This window comes from Capricornis sumatraensis, chromosome 20 (genome assembly GCF_032405125.1).
Source record: "Capricornis sumatraensis isolate serow.1 chromosome 20, serow.2, whole genome shotgun sequence".
NCBI classification, from domain to species: Eukaryota; Metazoa; Chordata; class Mammalia; order Artiodactyla; family Bovidae; genus Capricornis; species Capricornis sumatraensis.
The window spans coordinates 29,877,433-29,900,589 of NC_091088.1; the positions used below are offsets into that span (position 1 = coordinate 29,877,433).

The 23,157-nt window shown below is 43.2% G+C and overlaps 1 protein-coding gene across 2 annotated transcripts in view; it reads left to right on the top strand.

The window, feature by feature from the left end:
• Positions 1–23,157, top strand: part of BBS2 (Bardet-Biedl syndrome 2) — a 107,339-nt gene that overhangs the window by 75,582 nt on the left and 8,600 nt on the right. The window contains exons 1-9 of one of the 2 annotated variants that reach the window (XM_068992042.1): positions 2,801–2,917; positions 8,814–9,041; positions 10,514–10,639; positions 10,912–10,974; positions 11,778–11,855; positions 19,064–19,168; positions 19,253–19,339; positions 22,316–22,451; positions 22,790–22,929. In XM_068992042.1, the coding sequence (XP_068848143.1) occupies positions 2,801–2,917; positions 8,814–9,041; positions 10,514–10,639; positions 10,912–10,974; positions 11,778–11,855; positions 19,064–19,168; positions 19,253–19,339; positions 22,316–22,451; positions 22,790–22,929 (1,080 nt within the window). Of the gene's footprint in view, positions 1–2,800; positions 2,918–8,813; positions 9,046–10,513; positions 10,640–10,911; positions 10,975–11,777; positions 11,856–19,063; positions 19,169–19,252; positions 19,340–22,315; positions 22,452–22,789; positions 22,930–23,157 lie in introns of those variants that run through there. The other variant, XM_068992043.1, reaches the window with a different exon arrangement.

Here is a 23,157-nt window from a genome sequence, read left to right on the forward strand (position 1 = left end):
TGTCCCTAATTCATTGAACACTGACTTAGCATATGGAGACCGTCAGTAAATGTGAGATGACCTCTATTAGAGATTTATTCTTTTCAAGCTGTTCTAGGAGAGATGGCCTGTCAGCCTGTGCTCAGCTATTAGCAAAGTGGATTCAGTGAGATGATGCCTTCCTGGAGACAGAGTCTAGGGGTTGAGGGGAGGAAAATAAAGAAAAGAAAGTGAAGTCGCTCAGTTGTGTCTGACTCTTTGTAATCCCATGGACTGTAGTCAACCAGGCTCCTCCATCCATGGGACTTTCCAGGCAAGGGTACTGGAATGAGTTGCCATTTCCTTCTCCAGGATATCTTCCCGACCCAGGGATTGAACCCAGGTCTCTGGCATTGCAGGCGGATTCTTTACCAGTTGAGACACCAGGGAAGCCCAAGAATACTGGAGTGGGTAGCCTATCACTTCTCCAGGGGATCTACCTGACTCAGGAATCGAATTGGGGTCTCCTGCATTGCAGGCGGATTCTTTACCAACTGAGCTATGAGGAAAGCCCTACCTTCCATCAAGGCCCTCAAATTTAGTCTTTAGACATTATCTCCCAAAGAGATTACAACTAGTCACGGACACCCCCCATAGGCTTGAAAAAAGATGCTCATTTGAACAGCTGTAATTGCAAAATGCAAATATCAAGAATATTCTAGAGCCCATCTTTCAAGACCTACGTTCAACATCTGACACAGTGATTTTCCTCCTCCTGGCAACATTCTCTTCACTTAGCTTCCTCCTCAGTCTCCTCTGTTGGTTCCCACTCATCTCATCCCTCCGCCTTAAATGTTTATTTTTGGAAGTCAGCCAGAGCGATCCCTTAGTGTCTTTGCACCTGAATTTCCTCTGCTGAAACACACTTCCTCAAAACTGATTCCCTTTTAGATTCTTGCCTGAATGTCACTTTCTCAGTGAGGTCTCTTCCCTACCACCATATTTTAAAAAATTATTTATTTTGGCTGGCTGGGTCTTTGTTGTGGTGCATGGGCTTCTTCTAGTTGCAGTGATTGTGGGTTACTCTCTGCTACTCTCTGTTGCTTTCTTGGTGGCTCAGATGGTATAGAACCCACCTGCAATGAGGGAGACCTGGGTTCAATCCCTGGGTTGGGAAGAACCCCTGGAGAAGGGAATGGCTGCCCACTCCAGTACTCTGGCCTGGAGAATTCCATGGACATGGGAAGCTGGCAGGCTACATTCCATGAGATCGCAAAGAGTGGGACATGACTGAGCAACTTTCACTTTCCCTAGTTGCAGTTCACAGGCTTCTCATTCCGATGGCTTCTGTCGTTGCAGAGCGTGGGCTCTAGGTGTGCAGGCTCAGTAGTCGTGGCACACAGGCTTAGTCGCCCCATGGCATGTGGAATCTTCCTGGACCAGGAATAGAACCCATGTTCCCTGCACTGGCAGGCAAATTCTTAACCACTAAACTACCAGGGATGTCTCCCTACTACCTTACTTAAAATTGCACTTTCTCCAAACTTCCATCTCTCTTTCCTCTTTACCACTTACCACCAAAAGACTTCCCACATGTATTTCTCATTTAGTGTTTGTCTCCTCTGACTTGTCTGTCAGCTTCAGGAGACGGGAGGTTTGTCTTATGTTTACTGCCATAATCTCTACTACTAGAATAGGGCCTGACACATAGTTCAGTTCAGTCGCTCAATCTTGTCCAACTTTTTGCGACCCCATGGATTGCAGCACACCAGGCCTCCCTGTCTATCACCAACTCCCAGAGTTTACTCAAACTCTTGTCCATTGAATCGGTGATGCCATCCAACCATCTCATCCTCTGTAAACATAGTAAAGTCTCAAAAAATAAATGTCTGAATGAATGCTAAGAAATTGATAAAGAACTACTTAAAGATGAGAGTTTAAAGTATGATTTTTTTTCCCCAGAGGATTGATATATTAAGTAATTACTGTGGGCATCAACATAACAGCTAAAGTAAGAAGTGTAGATATTCAAGGCATTTTTGTCTTTCAGTCACTAAATCATGTCCAACTCTTTGTGACCCCAAGGACTGCAGTGAGCCAGGCTTGCCTGTCCTTCACTGTCTCCCAGAGTTTGCTCAAACTCCTGTTCATTGAGTCGGTGATGCTAGTCGCCCCCTTGGACTTCCCTGGTGGCTCAGAAGGTAATCTGCCTGCAATGCAAGAGATGAGGGTTCGATCCCTGGCTGGGGAAGATCCCCTGGAGAAGTGAATGGCTACCCACTCCAGTATTTCTTGCCTAGAGAATTTCATGGACAGAGGAGCTTGGCGGGCTACAGTCCATAGCGTCGCAAGGAGTCGGACACGCCTGAGCGACTAACACACACATTCAAGGTATATTTATTGAATAAGCCCTTGGAATGGAGTAGATAGAAATAAATGTAGGCTGCAACAGTTGGGCAGCTTGGTTGTGGTGCTGCTAGAATAAGAAGCCCCAGGGGTGCGATGGCTCAAACACCGCCACGGTAGACCCGTAGTTGAGTTGAACCCAACGATGGTAAGTTACAGCAGGAAAATGGCAAGACCCCAACCGCGAGACCCAAGTTCAGCCTCAGCAGTGCTTGAGGCCCGACCGCGCAGCTGCAGAACTCGGTGGGCGGGCCTGCGCAGCCGCAGAAAGAGCTCGCGGCCTGGGGTCCGAGTCAAGTTCGCATCAGTTTCCCGCCTCGCCTGATGTAGCCAGACCGGTCCGGTCCGGTTTCCGCGCCTCTCAACGCCTCGCTGAGGCCGGGTCCGCAGCGCCGGTCTCGGGCCACTAGCCCTCTTCTCTTGAACCGCCGCCAACATGCTGCAGCCCGTGTTCACCCTGAAACTGCGCCACAAAATCAGCCCCCGCATGGTGGCCGTAGGGCGCTACGACGGGACTCACCCGTGCCTGGCGGCCGCTACCCAAGCGGGCAAGGTAACCGCTCCCACCCATTCCCACCCGCACGGGGCCCGGGCCCCCGGAGTCCCCACGACTTCCGCGGGCCGCGTCCTGGCAATCCCGCCGCTCATTCTCAGACCCCGCCCCCAGCCAGGGTTGCCAGGCAACGGGTCAGCAGTCTAGCCGGCTCTCCGTTCTGCGCAGAAATCCTGAATAACAAAGCGGAACGGCCCTTCTGAACAGTTAACTTGTCTTCAGGCTCTTAGACTCGGATGATGTTGCAGTCTCTTTACAGACAGGGAGCATAGAGAAGAGAAGTCCCCTGCAGGGAAGGCCTTGGTCAGGGTTAGTAGTAATGGAGGACCCCAGATTCAAGCCCAGAGTCTCTGCCCTTCGCTGGGAACGTTCTACCATCTCAGACTGCCTCTTAGAGGCAAACAACTCTACGGCAGGAAAAAAAAAAATAGATATCTCTAACTTAAATGATTCAAATTGCTCCTTTGATCTTTATCTATGTACATTCATGTCTCTTCCCGTAATTTATTCACTAAGTACCTGTTAGGGGCTTACTGTGTACCCTGTGCTGTGCAAAGTGTGGGCGTCGCGGAGACGAAAAAGATACGGTCATTCAACATCTCACCAGACTTACTGAACACCTTCTTTGTACTAGATCTTGGGGATTCAGAGATAAAGCTGGAGTCCGTATTTTCAGAAAGCTTCTGGTCCAGAGGGACAACAGACAGGGGCAAATCAGGGCACTATGTGCTGATGGAGGAATGCCCGAAAAACATGGAATACAGTGACGCCGAGCTTAATGACTGCTAACAGTTACAAAGCCTTATTACATTAATTATCTCAGCGTCCTTGCTAAATTGCCAACTGCTGTAGCATAGCACAGGTGTGGTAGATCCTGGCTTTGGTACCTACTGATTTCATGACCTTGGGCAAGGTGCTTAATAGTATCTACCACATAGAGTTGTTAAGAGGATTAAGTAAGTTACTATGTGTCATGCTCTTGGCATATAGGCAGTAGTCACTAATTGTTAACCGTTATTTTCTTTTTGTTACTCCCACTTTACTGATTAGAAATAATGGTTCAGAGAGGTTCAAAGCAATGTTTGAGGTTGCTCAACTGGAAAGTGGTAGAAATGAGATTAGAGTGCCTGTTCTCTGACCCAGCTTGGATTTAACAAGTTGACATTTATATAATGATTTATAGTTTTCAAGACACTTCCACCTCCAATATATGTTTTCTCATTTGCTCCGCCTTGGGATACATCAATTAAAACGTAGTGATTCATTTCAATTAAGTTGTATAATGGAGGAAAGCACTTAGCATAGAGCCTGGCACTAATGTTAGCTGTGATAATGTGAGGAGACACTGACAAATACCAGAAAGAAATTCGTATTGGTTTTTCTGTAGGTACACAGCAGCTACATAAATGGGCTGAAAAGTTCCCATTGACATTAGCTCAGCCCTGAGTTTATTGAGGGCTTGCTGTGTGCTGGGCACTGTTCTTAACTCGGCAGCTGCAAGGGTGAAAGTGACAAAGAAGTCTTACTGGTTTTATTCGCAGGTGGCGCTAGTTGGTAAAGAACCCACTGCCCAGTGCAGGAGACACAGGAGACACGAGTTCGATTCCAGGGTCAGGAAGAGCCACTTGAGAAGGAAGTGGGAACCCACTCCAGTATTCTTGCCTGGGAAATCCCATGGACAGAGGAGCCTGGCCAGCTATGGTCCATGGGGCTGCAAAGAGTTGGACACGACTGAGCCGTTAACACTTGTGTCCATTCCCTTGTTGGTTACATTTGAGAGAACGAGCCAGATAGTTAACAGATACACACAGTCTGCAGAGGGGTAATGGCTGTTTTAGACAGGGTGATCAGGTAGGCTTCTGATAGGATAACTGTGGATCAGAGGTTTGAAGGAAATGAAACAAGCCCCTGCAGAGAGGTGGAGTTAAGTGTATCAGCAAGTACACACGGGCTTTGAGGTAGAGGGTATACTTGGTGTATTCCAGAAACACAGGAAGGCTTCTGGGACTGGAATGGATTGAGGGAGGCAGTGAGGTGGCCAGTAGCTGGATCATATAGGGCCTCATAGGCCACAGCAGAGACCTTGGTTTTTGATAAAGTGGGTGATTGAGATTTGGTTTATGTTTTAGATGAAGGATTACTGGGGTGGTACTGCAACAGAGATGCAGGGAGTGGAAGCAGGTTTCTCTGGAAACCCTTTCATTAGAATGTGACCTAGAGAGGGAGGCAGGGACACCTTAATCTAGGTCAGCTTCTGAAGACGGGGGGAAAAGGGAGAGATGGAAGTTCCTATGTTCTCTAATCAGGTACTTTATATTCAGAACTTCAAAAGCAGATCTGAGAAGTTCTGACCTGATCTTTAGACTTAAAAAAAAAAAATTGGCACCATTTTATGATCCAAACAACACACAACAATATAATTTCCCTTAAAAACAAATGTCTCTGGTAAGACTGAAGCCCTCCTTGACTGTGGGGGCCCATGTCTTTAGAAATAGGATTTTGTCATTTTCTGTGGGACTCTGTTGTGAAGGTGGGGCTGACTTATTGAGATCTGGTCTCTGCACCTGAGCAAGGATATTTTGAAAAGGGGTTTCTTGCAGGATGAACATAGTTCATCTGGGGACATGTTTCCTCTCACCATAGAATATATATTGCAGCAGCACCCCCTCAGCTAGAACAAACGTGTAAACTACAGCCAGTTCTTTGGCTTGAAGGCTCTGTGTGTGTGCGTGCACGTGTGTCCGTGCGTGTGTGTGCGCGTGTGTGCTCAGTCGTGTCTGACTCTTGGTGATCTCATGGACCCCATCAGGCACATCTGTCCATGGAATTTTCTAGGCAAGAATGCAGGAGTGGGTTGGTATTTCCTCCTCCAGGGGATCTTCCCAACCCAGGGATTGAACTTGAGTCTCGTGGGTCTCCGGTATTGGCAGGCAGATTCTTTGCCCCTGGGCCACCAGGGGAGCCCTGCATAAAGGCCCTGGCAGTGACTGAGCCTGTGGCCAGATGAGTCTCCTGGGCACTGATTTCCGCGGAAGGGGACTAGGGAGGAACCAGACGCCTGGGACTCTGGCAGCAAAGCTCAAACTCCTTTCATCCCAATAACAATGAACCTGAAGTCCACAGGTTATTTTTCTTGCTGTTCTTTTTCAGCCTTTCTAATTACTAGAAGACTCAGTCAGAATTCTTTTGTTCAGAACTATTATGAAAGGAAGTAAGATATGGCTGGAGATGACTGGAGCCTGACACCAGGCTTGTGTCTCACTCCTGTCACTTATCGGTGGTGAGACCTTGGGAAAGGAAAGGCCGTAACCCCTTTGACCTCTTCTGTATATCCAGAGGACTAAAGGCAGTAATGTTGATAAAAGCATGTTGTAAAGTATTACACAAATGAGAATGTGAACACAGTAGTCAGTAGCTACACAGCTTTTCTATAGGTTTCTCATCAGTCTTTTTTTAAAATTTATTTTTAATCGGAGGATAATTGCTTTCCAAGGTTGTGTTTGTTTCTGCCGTAAACAGCGTGAATCAGCCATATGTATACATGTGTCCCCTCCCTCTTGAACCTCCCTTCCACTCCCCACCTCACTCATCCCACCCCTCTAGGTTGTCACAGAGCCCCAGGTTCAGCTTGCTGTGTTACACAGCGACTTCCCCCAGCTGTCTGTTTTACATATGGTAATATATATGTCTCAATGCTGCTGTCTCAATTCCTGCCACCTTCTCCTTCCCCCACTGTGTTCTCTGTCTGCGTCTCTATTCCTGCCCTGCAAATAGGTTCATCAGTTCCATTTTTTAGTTTCCATAAGTTTTTTTCCATAGTTTTTTATATATGATATATGTTTTCCTCTTTCTGACTTACTTCACCCTGTATGACAGACTCTAGGTTCATCCGCCTTTGTTCAACTGACTTTGTTCCTTTTTTACGGCTGAGTAGTATTCCATTGTGTATAGGCACCGCAGCTTCTTTATCCAGTCTTCTGTCAATGAACATCTAAGTCTAATAAGCCTTGTAAAAATTATCTTTTGTTGAACAGGTTACCTTGTTTAGATAATAACTTAAAATTAATCCTGCTTGGATGTAACACCGAGTCCCCTAAAACTGAGTTCCTCTCCTGAGTTTATGATTAGCTTCTCTATCCAGAACTCTTACTTCCTTTCTTGTTCCACACCCTCAGGCTTGAGGAGTATCAGAGGAAAGGGGAGACTGTAACCAAGCTGGACCCTAGTGGGCCTTCCTGGGACAGCCCCCTCCCAACCAGCCTTGTCCTCTACTTCTTGTTTGTTGAAAAGCTTTAGTCTCCCAGGCCTCCCTTGAGTCTCAGAAGGCTGGCTCAAGTGTTAATGTTTAGGAATGTGAAGGTGTAGAAACAAGCTTTTGAGCTGGGAAACTGGCAACAATTTGGAGGATAGAATCACCAAACCCCCAGTTCCCTGAAAGCTGTGAGGGTCTGGCACACATTCCTAAGTTGCTTATACAGGAAGCAGACCCCTACCAGACTTAAAACCTGCCCGTGATGCCAGCCAGTCCAAGAGTTGTGTGCAAGCTGCTCACATGCCCTGCGGCCCCTCCTGCCCACATTGCCTTTAAAACTTTTCTCTCCTATCTGGCAACTTGAAGATGGTCTTAGGATGTTAGTCCACCTTCTTCCCAGGTAGCTGGCCTCTTGAATAAAGCAAAATTTCCTTTCCCACCAACACTTGTCTCTTGGGTATTAGCCTTTTGAGTGGCGAGCAACCAAACCAGCCTCTCTGGGTTACAGATTTACACCGAAGAGTTGAAATGCTCATTTAAAATTAGAAAATTTTCTCAGAGCAACTAAGCCCGTGAACCACAACTGTTGAGCCTGTGCTCTCAAGCCTGGGGGCCACAACTGCCGAAGCCCACGAACCGTAGTTCCCGTGCTCCGCGACAAGAGAAGCCGCCACAAGGAGAAGCCTGCGCCCTGCTGCGAGAGAACAGCCCCTGTTCAGGGCAACTGGGGAAAAAGCCTGCTCGCAGCAACAGAGACTCGGCACTGCCAAAAATAAATAAGTAAAATGAAATTAGCAAGTTTTAGAACTAGATGGGGGCTTAAGGGATCTCTAGTTTCTCTCTTTTTTTTTTTTCTTCAGAAAATGAAAATTTCCCTAATGAAATTTCTATACTGTGTATCTGTGGCCTAATGTCTCAGATTCCCCCCACCCCAAACCCAGTTACCCATCTTGGGAGCAACATTGCCTCTCTTGAGAATGCTTCTTCTGGTCTAAACCTCCTTTTACATACGAAGCCTAGGGAAATTTAAAGATTTGTAGGGACACTCAGATGATTATATTTGTGATAGTTGAAACTGCTAGATTAATTAACTTTGACTTAATTAATTCTGTCTACTTGTATAGATTATGAAAGCCTTCAAGAAGCTTGCTTTGTGTGACCCTTAGGATTATAAGATTTACTACCGATCAGTTTTAAGGGTTAGGAAGTGAATTTGTTAGGTGTTGGGCTGAAAGATAATGAAGTGTTTATTACTCAGTTTTCTCTGATCTTTGTGTGTGTGCGCAATCTCATTGTAACTGATAGCAACTTCCTATAGTTTGACCAGGAAAAGGCTGATTTGTAAGAGTGCTTGAATGTCCTGCCGGTTGGTTGTATGTAAGCTGCCCTGGGAAGTGACAACTAGATCTTGGCCATTATTTTGGTCATTACAAGGCTGAGAGCCATTGGATTTCCACAGTTTGAAGTGATTGAAAGCCAGCCATGCACAGAACTGTGTATGGGTGTTTTTAAGTTTGGTGGATGATTAAATCCCTTCTTGTTAACATTGGTAATCTGTTAATAACCTGAGCCTTTTAATAAAAATATATGTTAATTTTGCATTTTTTTTAATGTTAAGGGGATGTAATTAACTTTTTCTTGTAGGTTTTTATTCACAACCCTCATTCACGGAGCCAGCATCTCGGTGCACCCAGGGTCCTCCAGAGCCCCCTGGAGTCAGATGTTTCACTTCTTAACATTAACCAGACAGTCAGCTGCCTGACCACAGGAGTACTGAACCCTGAACTTGGCTATGATGCTCTTTTAGTGGGAACACAGACCAATCTGTTGGCTTATGATGTCTACAATAATTCAGATTTGTTCTACAGAGAGGCAAGTATATCCCTTATGACCATAAAACTCCCACTTCCCATTAACGTCCACTGGTTTTTTATTTTTTTTAACGCTTGAAAGAGATCAGACATTTATTTGGGTTTATTATGTGGCTTTTGTAGTGTAGTTAAAAATGCACGTTTTGCTATTTACATCTCCTTGACACTTACTTATTTGGTCATGGTTGGTAATCATTTGGTGATTCTCCAGATTATCTTTCAGGAGGTATTATCTGTTGATAGCTTCCCTGGTGGCTCAGTGGTAAGGAACCCACCTGCCAACACTGGAGGTGCGGGTTCGATCCCTGGGTTGGGAAGATCCCTCAGAGAAGGACATGGTAACCCACCCCAGTATTCTTGCCTAGGAAATCCCATGGACAGAGAAGTTACAGTCCGTGGGGTTGCAAAAGAGTTGGAAATGACTTAGCGACTGAAAAGCAACAGAGTTATCTGTTGATACGTTCATCTGTCAAGATTCATCATTAAAAATTCAGCCAGCAGCCAGAAAGTCAGCAAACAGGTCTCCTGGCGGCTTTGCATTGAAGTTTAGTATAGCAGTTTCCAGGAGAAGCACTTACATAGCCTGCCATCCTCAGGCTGCTGCAACTTTAATACTCAATACAGTCTTATACACAAGATAATCCGTATTCATTATATAAAAATATAAGCAAAGTAAAAATAATCACCCATAATTTCTTCATTTGGAAATAACACTTAACTCTTGATCGATTTATCCTGACTTTTTACTTAGTATTTGTGAGTAAATTCTTTGTTTACAAAATGGGATCATGATATAGACATGTAATCTTTTACCTTTTTTCTATAACAGATTGATTAAGATATAATTCACATACCGTACGGTTCACCTATTTAAAGCATGCAGTCCAGCAGTTTTCAGTTTATTCAGAGAATTGTGTAACCTTCACCACAATCAGTTTTAAAACATTTTCATCAAATTGTGCTTATGTACTTTATTCAAGAAGTCTGAGACATGTACTAGTTCAGAATGGTGGGTCTATAGGTGCTTGTAGTTTTTAGTACTTACAAGTAAAAATGAGCAGTAGTAAGAGAACTAATTAATCAGTATTACTAGATTTCCATCTAAAGTGGTTAAAATAGATTACAAAAGTTTGGGTGTTTTAATGGCATAAGTCTGATTCTCTGAGAATTTGGCCTCTAGAACTCGGTGGTGCTAGAGAGCCTGGGGTTTTAGAGTAGGTTTTCATAGCAGGTTAGTGTGAGAGACCAAGGGCCTGAGTTTGTCCTGAGTCAGTGCTCATCGTTGCATAAGCCATGTTAGCCGCAGACACTGTCCTCAATGGACAGCTCTGGCTTGCTTCTCAGGAGACCAGGTGGCTTCTCAGAAATGATGACAGAAGCCTTTGAGTTTCCAGATAAAAAGGATATACTTACCTCCAGTGTGCCTGTGCAGCATTGTGTCTGAGGGTTTGTCTCTTTTGTTTTTCCTCTTAGGTAGCAGATGGGGCCAATGCAATTGTGCTGGGGATGTTGGGAGACATTACCTCCCCTCTTGCAATTATTGGTGGAAATTGTGCTCTGCAGGGTTTCAATCATGAAGGAAATGATGTCTTCTGGACGGTATGAAGAACGAAATACTCTCTTTAGTACTCTTAAACATTTTTACTTTTTTAATGTTCTTTAGGTCTTGTTTGCTTGTTTGTTTAACCACAGACAGTAATGAATAATGGAAACAAAATAAAACAGTATTTATAATTTTATACATTAAAAAAAGGATGTGAGTAATGTGAATTTTGAATTCATGGTTTATTTCGTCCTGCCTTTCATGTAGCTCCTGTGTTTGGATTAAGTGAAAAGAAATGGTGTAGTAATGACTTGGGTTTTATTTTCAGGTGACTGGAGATAACGTTCACTCCTTGGCCTTGTGTGACTTTGATGGTGATGGGAAGAAAGAGGTATGTGGGGGAGGAGACCCTTCTCTTGTGTGTATGGCTTAGCTGAGTACATATATTTCCCCAGGACAGTGAGCTTAGCTTTGAGAGAAGTGTTCGCTTCTCATGGTTGATTTTGCTGTTCTGTTGCCTGAATGATGGACTAACTGGCCTCATTTGTCTTTCTCCTCTCTTTTGAACAGTAATTCATTTGTTTGTCAAATGCAGAGATCAAGACCATATTTCAAAGACCCCTGATGGGGGAGAGGGCAGAAGAGTTGTTGGGAGCACAGCCTCTTTCATAGTCTTATAACTTGATTCCAATGTTTTAAAATCGTATTAGTACTTACTTCTCAGTTTTGGCCAACTTTTTCAGGAATCTGGACATTTTAGAGATTGGCTTTTAGCTTTTTAAATTACTCTAGCGGTGTCTCTAGAAATCAACCTCTTGAGCAGCCAGTGAAGCACTGTGTTGGACATTGACTTACCGTCTGACTGTCTGCAGGTACTGGGCTCTGGCTTTTGAAGCAGGGCTTCCACCTGCAGGCAGACGGATGCTGAGCCAGGTGCCTGGTGAAAGAACTTGTTCTGGTGGGAGGTGCCCACGGGGCAGGACCAATGTAGTAACCACTGTTTCTTCATTGACCAACTCGTGACCTTCTCGTTGGAAGGATCCTTTCTGAGGATCCATCACCGAGAAGTTGGAATTCCTGGGTGCCTCTAGCAGCATACAGAGTATCATGCAATTTTTTTGTTTTATTTATGGAAATTTTGCTGTCTTCACGTACTGAACTAAATATGCCTGATTTTTTTTTTTCCCCTTTCAGCTTCTTGTTGGATCTGAGGATTTTGATATCCGAGTTTTCAAAGAAGATGAGATTGTGGCAGAAATGTCAGAAACAGAGGTAAGCACCACCTCAGAATCATGATAACCTTGACAGATTAGCATAGTTAAATGTAGCATAAAATGAGAGTGCTGGGACATTTCACTACCCAGTTTTACGGTAAAGACTGTGGGGATTAAATAGAGCAGTACGTTACAGAGAAAGAAGCCTTTAAATATCCTATATCGAGATATATTTTGACTCAGTGCTCTCTAATGACCCAGAGGGATGGGGAGGTGGGAGGGAGGCTCTAGAGGGAGAGCATATATGTATATATCCAGCTCAGTCACATTGTTGTACAGCAGAGACTAATTATAAAGCGTTTGTACTCCAATGAAAAAATTAAAAAGATATATTTTGAAAACACTTGATTAGACAAAAATTATGGAGCACAAAAAGGTATTTCTTTTAGTGAGCTATTGTATAATAATAACAACAATGGCAACCATTTATTGTGTACCTGATATATGCCAGACACTGTTCTAAGTTATTTACATGAGCTACTCATTTAATCCAACAGCAGCCCAATTATGAAGGAATCAGTAGTTCTGCTATTACAGATGAGGGAACATGTTACATTTCTTTGTGAAGTTACTCTCGAAAGCTCATGGCTATTAAGTGGCATGGTCAGGTCCTCCTGCTTCTTATCATGTGTATTAAATGGGATTGAATATTGAATGAACTGTGTATATGAGGGTTTTAGAGTTTTTCTCTTCATTCAAATTAAGTACTTCTTAAGCACATTTCTGTTGGTAGACTTAAAAACTAGATGTCAGAGAACTTGACTAGTTTCTTTGTGATTAGACTCACTCATGTAATTCAAATGGAAATGTTTCTGAGAGTTATCTTTTTTTTTAAACAGTGTCTAAAGACTGCCCTTATCCCTATGGTTTGGTATTCTTAGGATATTTATTTGCTGCTGGTTTTCCAGGATTGGGCAAGATGGAAACCAAAAAGATAATTAGGATATTCTAAATTAAGGAGAAATATCAATAACCTCAGATAGGCAGATGACACCACCTTTATGGCAGAAAGTGAAGAGGAACTAAAAAGCCTCTTGATGAAAGTGAAAGTGGAGAGTGAAAAAGTTGGCTTAAAGCTCAACATTCAGAAAACAAAGGTCATGGCATCTGGTCCCATCACTTCATGGGAAATAGATGGGGAAACAGTGGAAACAGTGTCAGACTTTATTTTTTATGGTGACTGCAGCCATGAAATTAAAACACGCTTACTCCTTGGAAGGAAAGTTATGACCAACTTAGATAGCATATTCAAAAGCAGAGATATTACTTTGCCATCAAAGGTCCGTCTAGTCAAGGCTATGGTTTTTCCAGTGGTCATGGATGGATGTGAGAATTGGACTGTGAAGAAAGCTGAGCACCGAAGAATTGATGCTTTTGAACTGTGGTGTTAGAGAAGACTCTTGAGAGTCCCTTGGACTGCAAGGAGATCCAACCAGTCCATTCTGAAGGAGATCAGCCCTGGGATTTCTTTGGAAGGAATGATGCTAAAGCTGAAACTCCAGTCCTTTGGCCACCTCATGGGAAGAGTTGACTCATTGGAAAAGACTCTGATGCTGGGAGGGATTAGGGGCAGGAGGAGAAGGGGACGACAGAGGATGAGATGGCTGGATGGCATCACTGACTCGATGGACATGAGTTTGGGTGAATTCCGGGAGCTGGTGATGGACAGGGAGGCCTGGCGTGCTGCGATTCATGGGGTCGCAAAGAGTCGGACACGACTGAGTGACTAAACTGAACTGAACTGAAATTAAGGAAGGAGACGGAAATAAAGGAGCATTGGCTTGGGAACCCTGTAAATGGACAGAAAAGAAAAACAACAGAAGAAAGTCTTAGAGATCGAAATGGTGGTATTGTGCAGAAATCAATCAGCCGTTGTTTGGGAGGCTGTATCGGAAAAGATTGAAGGCAACAGCCTGAGAGCTCCCCTTGGGACGAGAACTCATCCTTGGTTCTCTTTGCTTACAAAAGCTGTTTAGGAACATCAGGCTTCTGTTCCCCTGCCTGCAAAAGGAAGACCAAAAAGCAAAACGTGCATATTCATATATAAAGTGTTATCCGTGATTCTGAAGGGTTTACCCTTACTGTGGACTTCCCTCGTGGCTCGGATGGTAAGGTGTCTGCCTACAATGTGGGAGACCCGGATTTGATCCCTGGGTTGGGAAGATCCCCTGGAGAAGGAAATGGCAACCCACTCCAGTACCTTGCCTGGAAAATCCCGTGGACAGAGAAGTGTCGTAGGCTACAGTCCATGAGGCTGCAAAGAGTCGGACACGACTGAACGACTTCACTTCTTCACTTTTACTGTAGCTTTTTACTTACTCTGACTCTACTTCTTATGTACTCACATTTTTTATGCTTGTAAGCTGACGGTTGTGGTAGAGGAAGATGGAGGGGAGAAGTGAGTGCCCAAAGCAGAGCGTGGCTGAAGATGTGTGTCCATCTGGCGATTTTGTGTACCTGGCTGCGTTTCATGCCTGCTTTTCTAGAGAGATGGTCCTTCCCTTTCATTAGATTGTTGAAGGGGATTGCCAGCTTGAGAACTGCCTGTAGGTGCTGGGCACTGCACTACCGTTTCCCTTTCATTTAAATTCATAGTAAATCTTTTCCCATTTTAGGAATCACTGAGGTTTTGTTGGGTTTCTGTTGATTGTCAATACTAGATGCGAGAGGAGTACATTCTGTGAAACACTTTTTCCCTAAATCCTAGAAAAGGACAGGAGAACATGAAATAATGGCGAGGAATTTGACATGCCTGTTGGTCCTCTAGTCCACAAAAGAAGAAACTAGTGACCTTATAAAGGACTAAGGGACCTAGGGAAACTGGGGCTAAATTTAGGAAAATGGGGACTGTATAAGATTGTTCATTTCAGGGCCGTTTTCTTGTCCTCTTGGTTTGATTTTGCTCTGAGTTCACATCTGTTTTTGCACATCAGCGAAATTGTGAAGAGTACTGCCAAAAGAATGCCTTGAGCTAAATAATTCTGGAGTCCCACATGGCATTTTGTATTCAGAGTTAAGTGAAGTGGGTGGCTTTATAGAAAAGCTGTAGGTGTAGAAGAAATTACAAAACTATTCTCTACTTTATACAGTTTATTTCTTATTATCTCTTACATTAGTCAGAATTAGAAAGTAGATCTGCAGGGTCATAGATATCTTTAAACTGTGGCTTTAACTTTTAAGGACAATTTTGTTCAGTATCTAAAACTGTAGATTTTGTAAATTGTAATTGTAAATTCTCTTAAGTGTGTTAAATCCTCTTCACAGTCCTGTTAATACTCCAGTATAACATATGCACTCTGTATATTGTTAGATATGTACAAATCCATGGTATTCTGGGATTTTGCTTTTTAAAGGATTATGTTTTCTTCTCAGTTCACTTCAGCCGCTCAGTCATGTCCGACTCTTTGCAACCCAATGATTCGTAGCACGCCAGGCCTCCCTGTTCATCACCAACTCCTGGAGTTCACTCAGACTCATGTTCATTGAGTCAGTGATGCCATCCAGCCATCTCATCCTCTGTCGTCCCCTTCTCCTCCTGCCCCTAATCCCTCGCAGCATCAGAGTCTTTTCCAATGAGTCAACTCTTCCCATGAGGTGGCCAAAGGACTGGAGTTTCAGCTTTAGCATCATTCCTTCCAAAGAAATCCCAGGGCTGATCTCCTTCAGAATGGACTGGTTGGATCTCCTTGCAGTCCAAGGGACTCTCAAGAGTCTTCTCCAATACCACAGTTCAAAAGCATCAATTCTTCGGCGCTCAGCTTTCTTCACAGTCCAACTCTCACATCCATCCGTGACCACAGGAAAAACCATAGCCTTGACTAGACAGACCTTTGTTGGCAAAATAATGTCTCTGCTTTTGAATATGCTATCTAAGTTGGTCATAACTTTCCTTCCAAGGAGTAAGCGTGTTTTAATTTCACGGCTGCAATCACCATCTGCAGTGATTTTGGAGCCCCCCAAAATAAAGTCTGACACTGTTTCCCCATCTATTTCCCATGAAGTGATGGGACCAGATGCCATGATCTTCGTTTTCTGAATGTTGAGCTTTAAGCCAACTTTTTCACTCTCCACTTTCACTTTCATCAAGAGGCTTTTTAGTTCCTCTTCACTTTTTGCCATAAGGGTGGTCTCATCTGCCTATCTGAGGTGATTGATATTTCTCCCGGCAATCTTGATTCCAGGTTGTGCTTCTTCCCGCCCAGCGTTTCTCATGATGTACTCTGCATGTAAGTTAAATAAGCAGGGTGACAATATATAGCCTTGACGTACTCCTTTTCCTATTTGGAACCAGTCTGTTGTTCCATGTTCAGTTCTAACTGTTGCTTCCTGACCTGCATACAGATTTCTCAAGAGGCAGGTCAGGTGGTCTGGTATTCCCATCTCTTGAAGAATTTTCCACAGTTTATTGTGATCCACACAGTCAAAGGCTTTGGCATAGTCACTAAAGCAGAAATAGATGTTTTTCTGGAACTCTCTTGCTTTTTCCATGATCCAGCGGATGTTGGCAATTTGATCTCTGGTTCCTCTGCTTTTTCTAAAACCAGCTTTAACACCTGGAAGTTCACGGTTCACGTATTGCTGAAGCCTGGTTTGGAGAGTTTTGAGCATTACTTTCCTAGCATGTGAGAAGAGTGCAATTGTGCGGTAGTTTGAGCATTCTTTGGCATTGCCTTTCTTTGGAATTGGAATGAAAACTGACCTTTTCCAGTCCTGTGGCCACTGCTGAGTTTTCCAAATTTGCTGGCATATTGAGTGCAGCACTTTCACAGCATCATCTTTCAGGATTTGAAATAGCTCAACTGGAATTCCATCACCTCCATTAGCTTTGTTCGTAGTGATGCTTTCCAAGGCCCACTTGACTTCACTTCCAGGATGTCTGGCTCTAGGTGAGTGATTATACCATCATGATTATCTGGCTCATGAAGCTCTTTTTTGTACAGTTCTTCTGTGTATTCTTACCACCTCTTCTTAATATCTTCTGCTTCTGTTAGGTCCATCCCATTTCTGTCCTTTATCGAGCCCATCTTTGCATGAAATGTTCCCTTGGTATCTCTAATTTTCTTGAAGAGATCTCTAGTCTTTCCCATTCTGTTGTTTTCCTCCATTTCTTTGCATTGATCGCTGAGGAAGGCTTTCTTATCTCTTCTTACTATTCTTAGGAACTCTGCATTCAGATGCTTATATCTTTCCTTTTCTCCTTTGCTTTTCACCTCTCTTCTTTTCACAGCTATTTGTAAGGCCTCCTCAGACAGCCATTTTGCTTTTTTGCATTTCTTTTCCATGGGGATGGTCTTGATCCCTGTCTCCTGTACAATGTCACGAACCTCATTCCATAGTTCATCAGGCACTCTATCAGATCTAGTCCCTTAAATCTATTTCTCACTTCCTCTGTATAATCATAAGGGATTTGATTTAGGTCATACCTGAATGGTCTAGTGGTTTCCCCTACTTTCTTCAATTTAAGTCTGAATTTGGCAATAAGGAGTTCATGATATGAGCCACAGTCAGCTCCCGGTCTTGTTTTTGCTGACTGTATAGAGCTTCTCCATCTTGGGCTGCAAAGAATATAATCAATCTGATTTCGGTGTTGACCATCTGGTGATGTCCATGTGTAGAGTTTTCTCTTGTGTTGTTGGAAGAGGGTGTTTGCTATGACCAGTGTTTTCTCTTGGCAAAACTCTATTAATCTTTGCCCTGCTTCATTCTGTACTCCAAGGCCAAATTTACCTGTTACTCCAGGTGTTTCTTGACTTCCTCCTTTTGCATTCCAGTCCCCTGTAATGAAAAGGACATCTTTTTTGGGTATTAGTTCTAAAAGGTCTTGTAGATCTTCATAGAATCATTTAACTTCAGCTTCTTCAGCATTACTGGTTGGGGCATAGACTTGGATTACTGTGATATTGAATGGTTTATCTTGGAAACGAACAGATATCATTCTGTCGTTTTGAGATTGCATCCAAGTACTGCAGTTCGGACTCTATTGTTGACCATGATGGCTACTCCATTTCTTCTAAGGGATTCCTGCCTACAGTAGTAGATATAATGGTCATCTGAGTTAAAGTCACCCATTCCAGTCCATTTTAGTTCGCTGATTCCTAGAATGTCGACGTTCACTCTTGCCATCTCTTGTTTGACCACTTCCAATTTGCCTTGATTCATGGACCTAACATTCCAGGTTCCTATGCAATATTGCTCTTTACAGCATCAGACCTTGTTTCTATCACCAGTCACATCCACAGCTGGGAATTGTTTTTGCTTTGGCTCCATCCCTTCATTCTTTCTGGAGTTATTTCTCTACTGATCTCCAGTAGCATATTGGGCACCTACTGACCTGGGGAGTTCCTCTTTCAGTATCCTATAATTTTGCCTTTTCATACTGTTCATGGGGTTCTCAAGGCAAGAATACTGAAGTGGTTTGCCATTCCCTTCTCCAGTGGGCCACATTCTGTCAGACCTCTCCACCATGACCCGCCTGTCTTGGGTGGCCCCACAGGGCATGGGTTAGTTTCATTGAGTTAGACAAGGCTGTGGTCTGTGTGATCAGATTGACTAGTTTTCTGTGATTATGGTTTCAGTGTGTCTGCCCTCTGATGCCCTCTCACAACACCTACCATCTTACTTGGGTTTCTCTTACCTTGGACGTGGGGTATCTTTTCACGGCTGCTCCAGCAAAGCACAGCCACTGTTCCTTACCTTGGACGAGGTGTATCTCCTCACCTCTCCTCATGTTTTCTTCTAGTAAACAGTAAATTATACCTTGGAAAAGTATACTCTTAAAAGATAATTAATTGTGGATTTTATAAGTCCTTTTAAAATTTAGATTGTAGGATATTGTAAGGTAAGGAAATTGAAATAATCATTAAAATATTTGATCTAGTGTGTATAACATCAATTTTACATATTCCAGATCTTGTGTACATAGTCTGTTTCCTCCTTAATTTTTCGATTTTATTATTAAAAAAATAATTTGTTGAAATTTGCTACATATGCTTGATCTAAAACAGTAAACTTTGTGAGTTTAATTCTTATGGTCCAAATCTGAATAGAGGACATGGATCATAGAGAAGAACACATTCCCCACTAATGGATTGGAAGTGCATTTAAACCTAATTTTAACACACTTGTATCAAGGTATGCAGTTTTATAAAGTCACTTTGCACTAAATTGAGCCTTAATGAACTTTATCTTTTTCATTATTTTTTGCAGATCATCACCTCTCTTTGCCCCATGTATGGCAGTCGATTTGGTTATGCCCTTTCCAATGGCACCGTTGGAGTGTATGACAAAACAGCCCGATACTGGAGAATTAAAGTTTGTATGATATAGCCTCTGATATTCAAGCATTTTATACTTATTGAGAGACTTCTATACTAATTATTGAAATTTCCTTTTCAGTCCAAAAATCATGCCATGAGTATTCATGCTTTTGACCTTAACTCTGATGGAGTGTGTGAACTGATAACTGGTTGGTCCAATGGGAAGGTAAGTTTGAATAGTAGTGTTCAAGTATAATTTAAAGTAGTAACTATCTGAGATATATTGGCTGTATGACTCCAAACAGTAACACGAGAATATGCACTTGAGTTCCTTGGCTGTGCTTTCAAATTTAACTTCATAATCTTCCTAGATTTTTCCTTCCTGCTCTGGTAATCAGCACTGCAGAGTGAGTGAGTGTCCTTTCGGTTTATAAGCCCTATTTGAGGGAAGATCTCCAGGGAAGGTCTAACTCCCTTACTTGAAGGGATGGGAATCAATCAAGTTGATCATAGGCCTAGGCAAGTAAAATAAAGGATTTTTAGTAAGCTAGTAGTGAACTGTGTATGTAGCTCTTTTCTGGTAAATCTTCAAGTTTGACTAAAATCTTAGAATTAGTGGAAAGAGTTATGTTATCATTGTTTTCCAAGCTATAACTTCAAACTAGGATTTTTTTTTTTTTTTTTTTGCTTCTTTCCTTTTTTAACTCTAAACCAGAACTTTGTACAGTCTCTTGGCAAGTCAGGATTGTCTTGTTAGAAACTGCCGAAGGAGCTGCCAGATCCCCATGGATACCATTTGCCCTAGCTCTTTCATCCGTCAGTGCTGACTGCCTGAAGGAGATCAGGTAGTTCTAGCTTTTCTTCTTTGACTTTTCTTCACTTTTGGCCAGTGTCTTGTAACCTTCTTTAGGTGCTGTGTGAAGAACAGATTCTAAAAAACTGTTACGTTGGTTCCTACTTCTCCACTTGGTTTTGTTTTTGGTATAGGTGTTAAAAATTACAGAGGAAGACTGTGTAGTTGCTTATTAAGAAACTTGAAAACCCATAAAAGGGGACCCTATTCTGGGGGAATATAAATTATTATGATTGATTCAAGAATTAGAAAACTACTTAAGAAGTTATCGAAAGTAACCTTCAGATCTGACTGTAAACCTTGAAGTCTGTCTAGTTAAATGCTTTCAAAATTTTAAGAAATTTCTATTACATAGTCATAATTTGTATGTTCTAAGCCATACAAAAGATAAGCAAACTATACAGTTCATTATATAAGTGGAACACTTGTTGTCTTCACTCAACAGAAACAACATTAAAAGGAATATAGATCCACCAGGTGAACATAGGTGCAAAATTACTTAATTTAAATGCAACTAGCCAACTAAGTTTTTCTTTAGTAGGTCATTTGTTGAGTTGGAGGGTCATTTTTTCCATGGCAAAACTTTCATGTTGATAAAGCAAAAGAATAGAAAATCCACAGAAAAACAGATTTGTAGCCCTGTTTCTTAGTTAGCAAGTTAACCCTCTTATTTGCTAGAAATTACAGAAACGCAGTGCTGAAGGTCATGGAGAAGTTAGAATGAAGCAAGTTCAGTTCAGTCTGAGTTCGAGGCTTCTGTTAATGTGTGAAGAACTCTGGTCAGTACAGGCTATTCATTGCATCCATAATTTTCAGGCTGACCTGATGTTGTTATTAAGAGCATGGTATTCTCCAGCCAAGGGGTAGGAGCTGGTAGAAACCTATGACCTAAATTAGTGTGTTTTTCACTGCAAAATTTTGCCCAAAAGGCTGTTTATGAAAAGACAAAAATAGTGGTCACTGAGATGCTTGCTCTGTTAGATTTTCTGTAGCTAGCCTTTTATCATGGAGAAGCAATGGCAACCCACTCCAGTACTGTTGCCTGGAGAATCTCGTAGATGGAGGAGCCTGGTAGGCTGCAGTCTGTGGGGTTGCACAGAGTCGGACACGGCTGAAGCGACTTAGCAGCAGCAGCCTTTTATCAATAATGCATGTGTTCTTGATTAGAATGAAAGCTCACTTTAGGTGGTTATCCTTCCCTGTTGTTTTGTGGTGCACTCGTTTCTGAAGGGTCAGTGATGCATTTATCTGACTCCTCTGGGAAGAGATGTGGATGATTATAGGGCTCTCTGCAGTATCTCAGTAGCTCACGTGGCAAAGGGACCTTAAACAGGGCTATTCCAGAAGCGTGGATGGTGGGAGACTGGGCTTGCTTGGCATCTTTCAAACTTTAGATATAACTGGGGACTTCCCTGGTGGAACAGGGACTAAGACTCCACACTCCCAATGCAGGGAGCCAGGTTTGATCCCTGGTCAGGGAACTAGATCCCATGCTGCAGCTGAGAGTTTGATGCCACAGCTAAGACACAGCGCAGCCAAATAAATAAAAATTTTAGGTGTAATGTATTTTGTATGTTTATATATAATAAAGGTGAAATTTGTATACAGAGCTAATATGTCTTGTATACCTCTATGTGCCAGTCCCTGTTCTACCTGCTTAGCACATGTTAACCCTTTTAGACCTTGTTACAACCCTGACGTGTAGGTACAGTTATTTTCCTCATGTTCTTATTGTTGATCTCCAAATGAGGAAGCTAAGTCCAGAATGGTTAAAGAGGTTTGCCCAAGATCCCACAGGTAGTGAGTGGCAAAGCTGGAATTCGAACCTGGGGAGTTTGGACTTTCACACTGTGTTATATATTTTCTAAAAGTACTGTCTCTCAGCCAACCCACTTCTCCAAATGAAATACTAGGCCAGTATGTAAAACAGCTTTTAAGGAAAAACAGAGCTGAGTGAGGTCCCTTGGCCCCTTGGTTATAGGTATGTATTGAGAAGACACAGGGGGAGCCCCTTGGAGTACTCATTAAAAAAAAATTATTTTTTAATTTGGGTGCATCGGGTCTTAGTTGCAGCTTGAGGAATCCTTCGCTGCCGTGTGCATGCTCTCTAGTTGTGGCGAGAGGGCTTAGTTGCCCAGTGGCATGTAGGATCTTAGTTCCCTGACCAGGGATCAAACTCTCATCCCCTGCACTGGAAGGTGGATTCCTAACCACTAGACCACCAGGGAAGTCCCCTCCTTGGAGCTCTCTTAAAAACTTCTAGACTAAAGCTGATTGTACTTGAAAATTTTGTGTCATTTTTAAGAACCTAGAGCAGAAGCTATTTTCAAGTTCTTGTTCTATTTTTAGGTCGATGCTCGAAGTGACCGGACTGGGGAGGTCATCTTTAAGGACAACTTTTCATCTGCGATTGCTGGTGTGGTGGAGGGAGATTACCGGATGGATGGCTGCCAACAGTTAATCTGCTGCTCGGTGGATGGAGAAAGTAAATTGGGATAGGAGAGATCTTTGAGAATTCAGATTTCTCAGTCTGATTGGGTCAGAATCCCGGGAGATTTCACCATAAAGTGTTTGTGTTGATACCCTTTTGTCCTAAAGAATTCACCTGAGTTGGGGAAATGAGAACTTAGGTTTTAAGACTAGGTCATTGATGACTTCACCATAAAGTGTTTGTGTTGATACCCTTTTGTCCTAAAGAATTCACCTGAGTTGGGGAAATGAGAACTTAGGTTTTAAGACTAGGTCATTGATGACTTAAAAGTAAGACCTGGCTGTGCCTGGGCCCTCCCTCAGTCCTGTGGGTTTTTTTTCCCCTCCTGTCAGTCCGGGGCTACCTGCCGGGCACGGCTGAGATGAGAGGCAACCTCATGGACATCAGCGTAGAGCAGGACCTGATCCGAGAGCTGAGTCAGAAGAAACAGAACCTGTTGCTGGAGCTCCGCAACTATGAGGAAAACGCCAAGGTGGGACGGGCACGCGGGAGGCTGAGAGTGACCAGGAGGATGGGCAGTTGGGAAAGGAGGGTCTCCGCATCTGGCGGGGCGTGGTCTCCCCCTCCCCGCTGGTGCGTGGGCAGATGGCCTGGCCCTTCTGCCAGCGTCAGAATGAAGAGGGCACGTATCCTTTAACCCAGAAATCCCTCTGCTGGGGAGCTCAGCCAGAGAGAGATTTGCACGAGTGTTCGAACACAC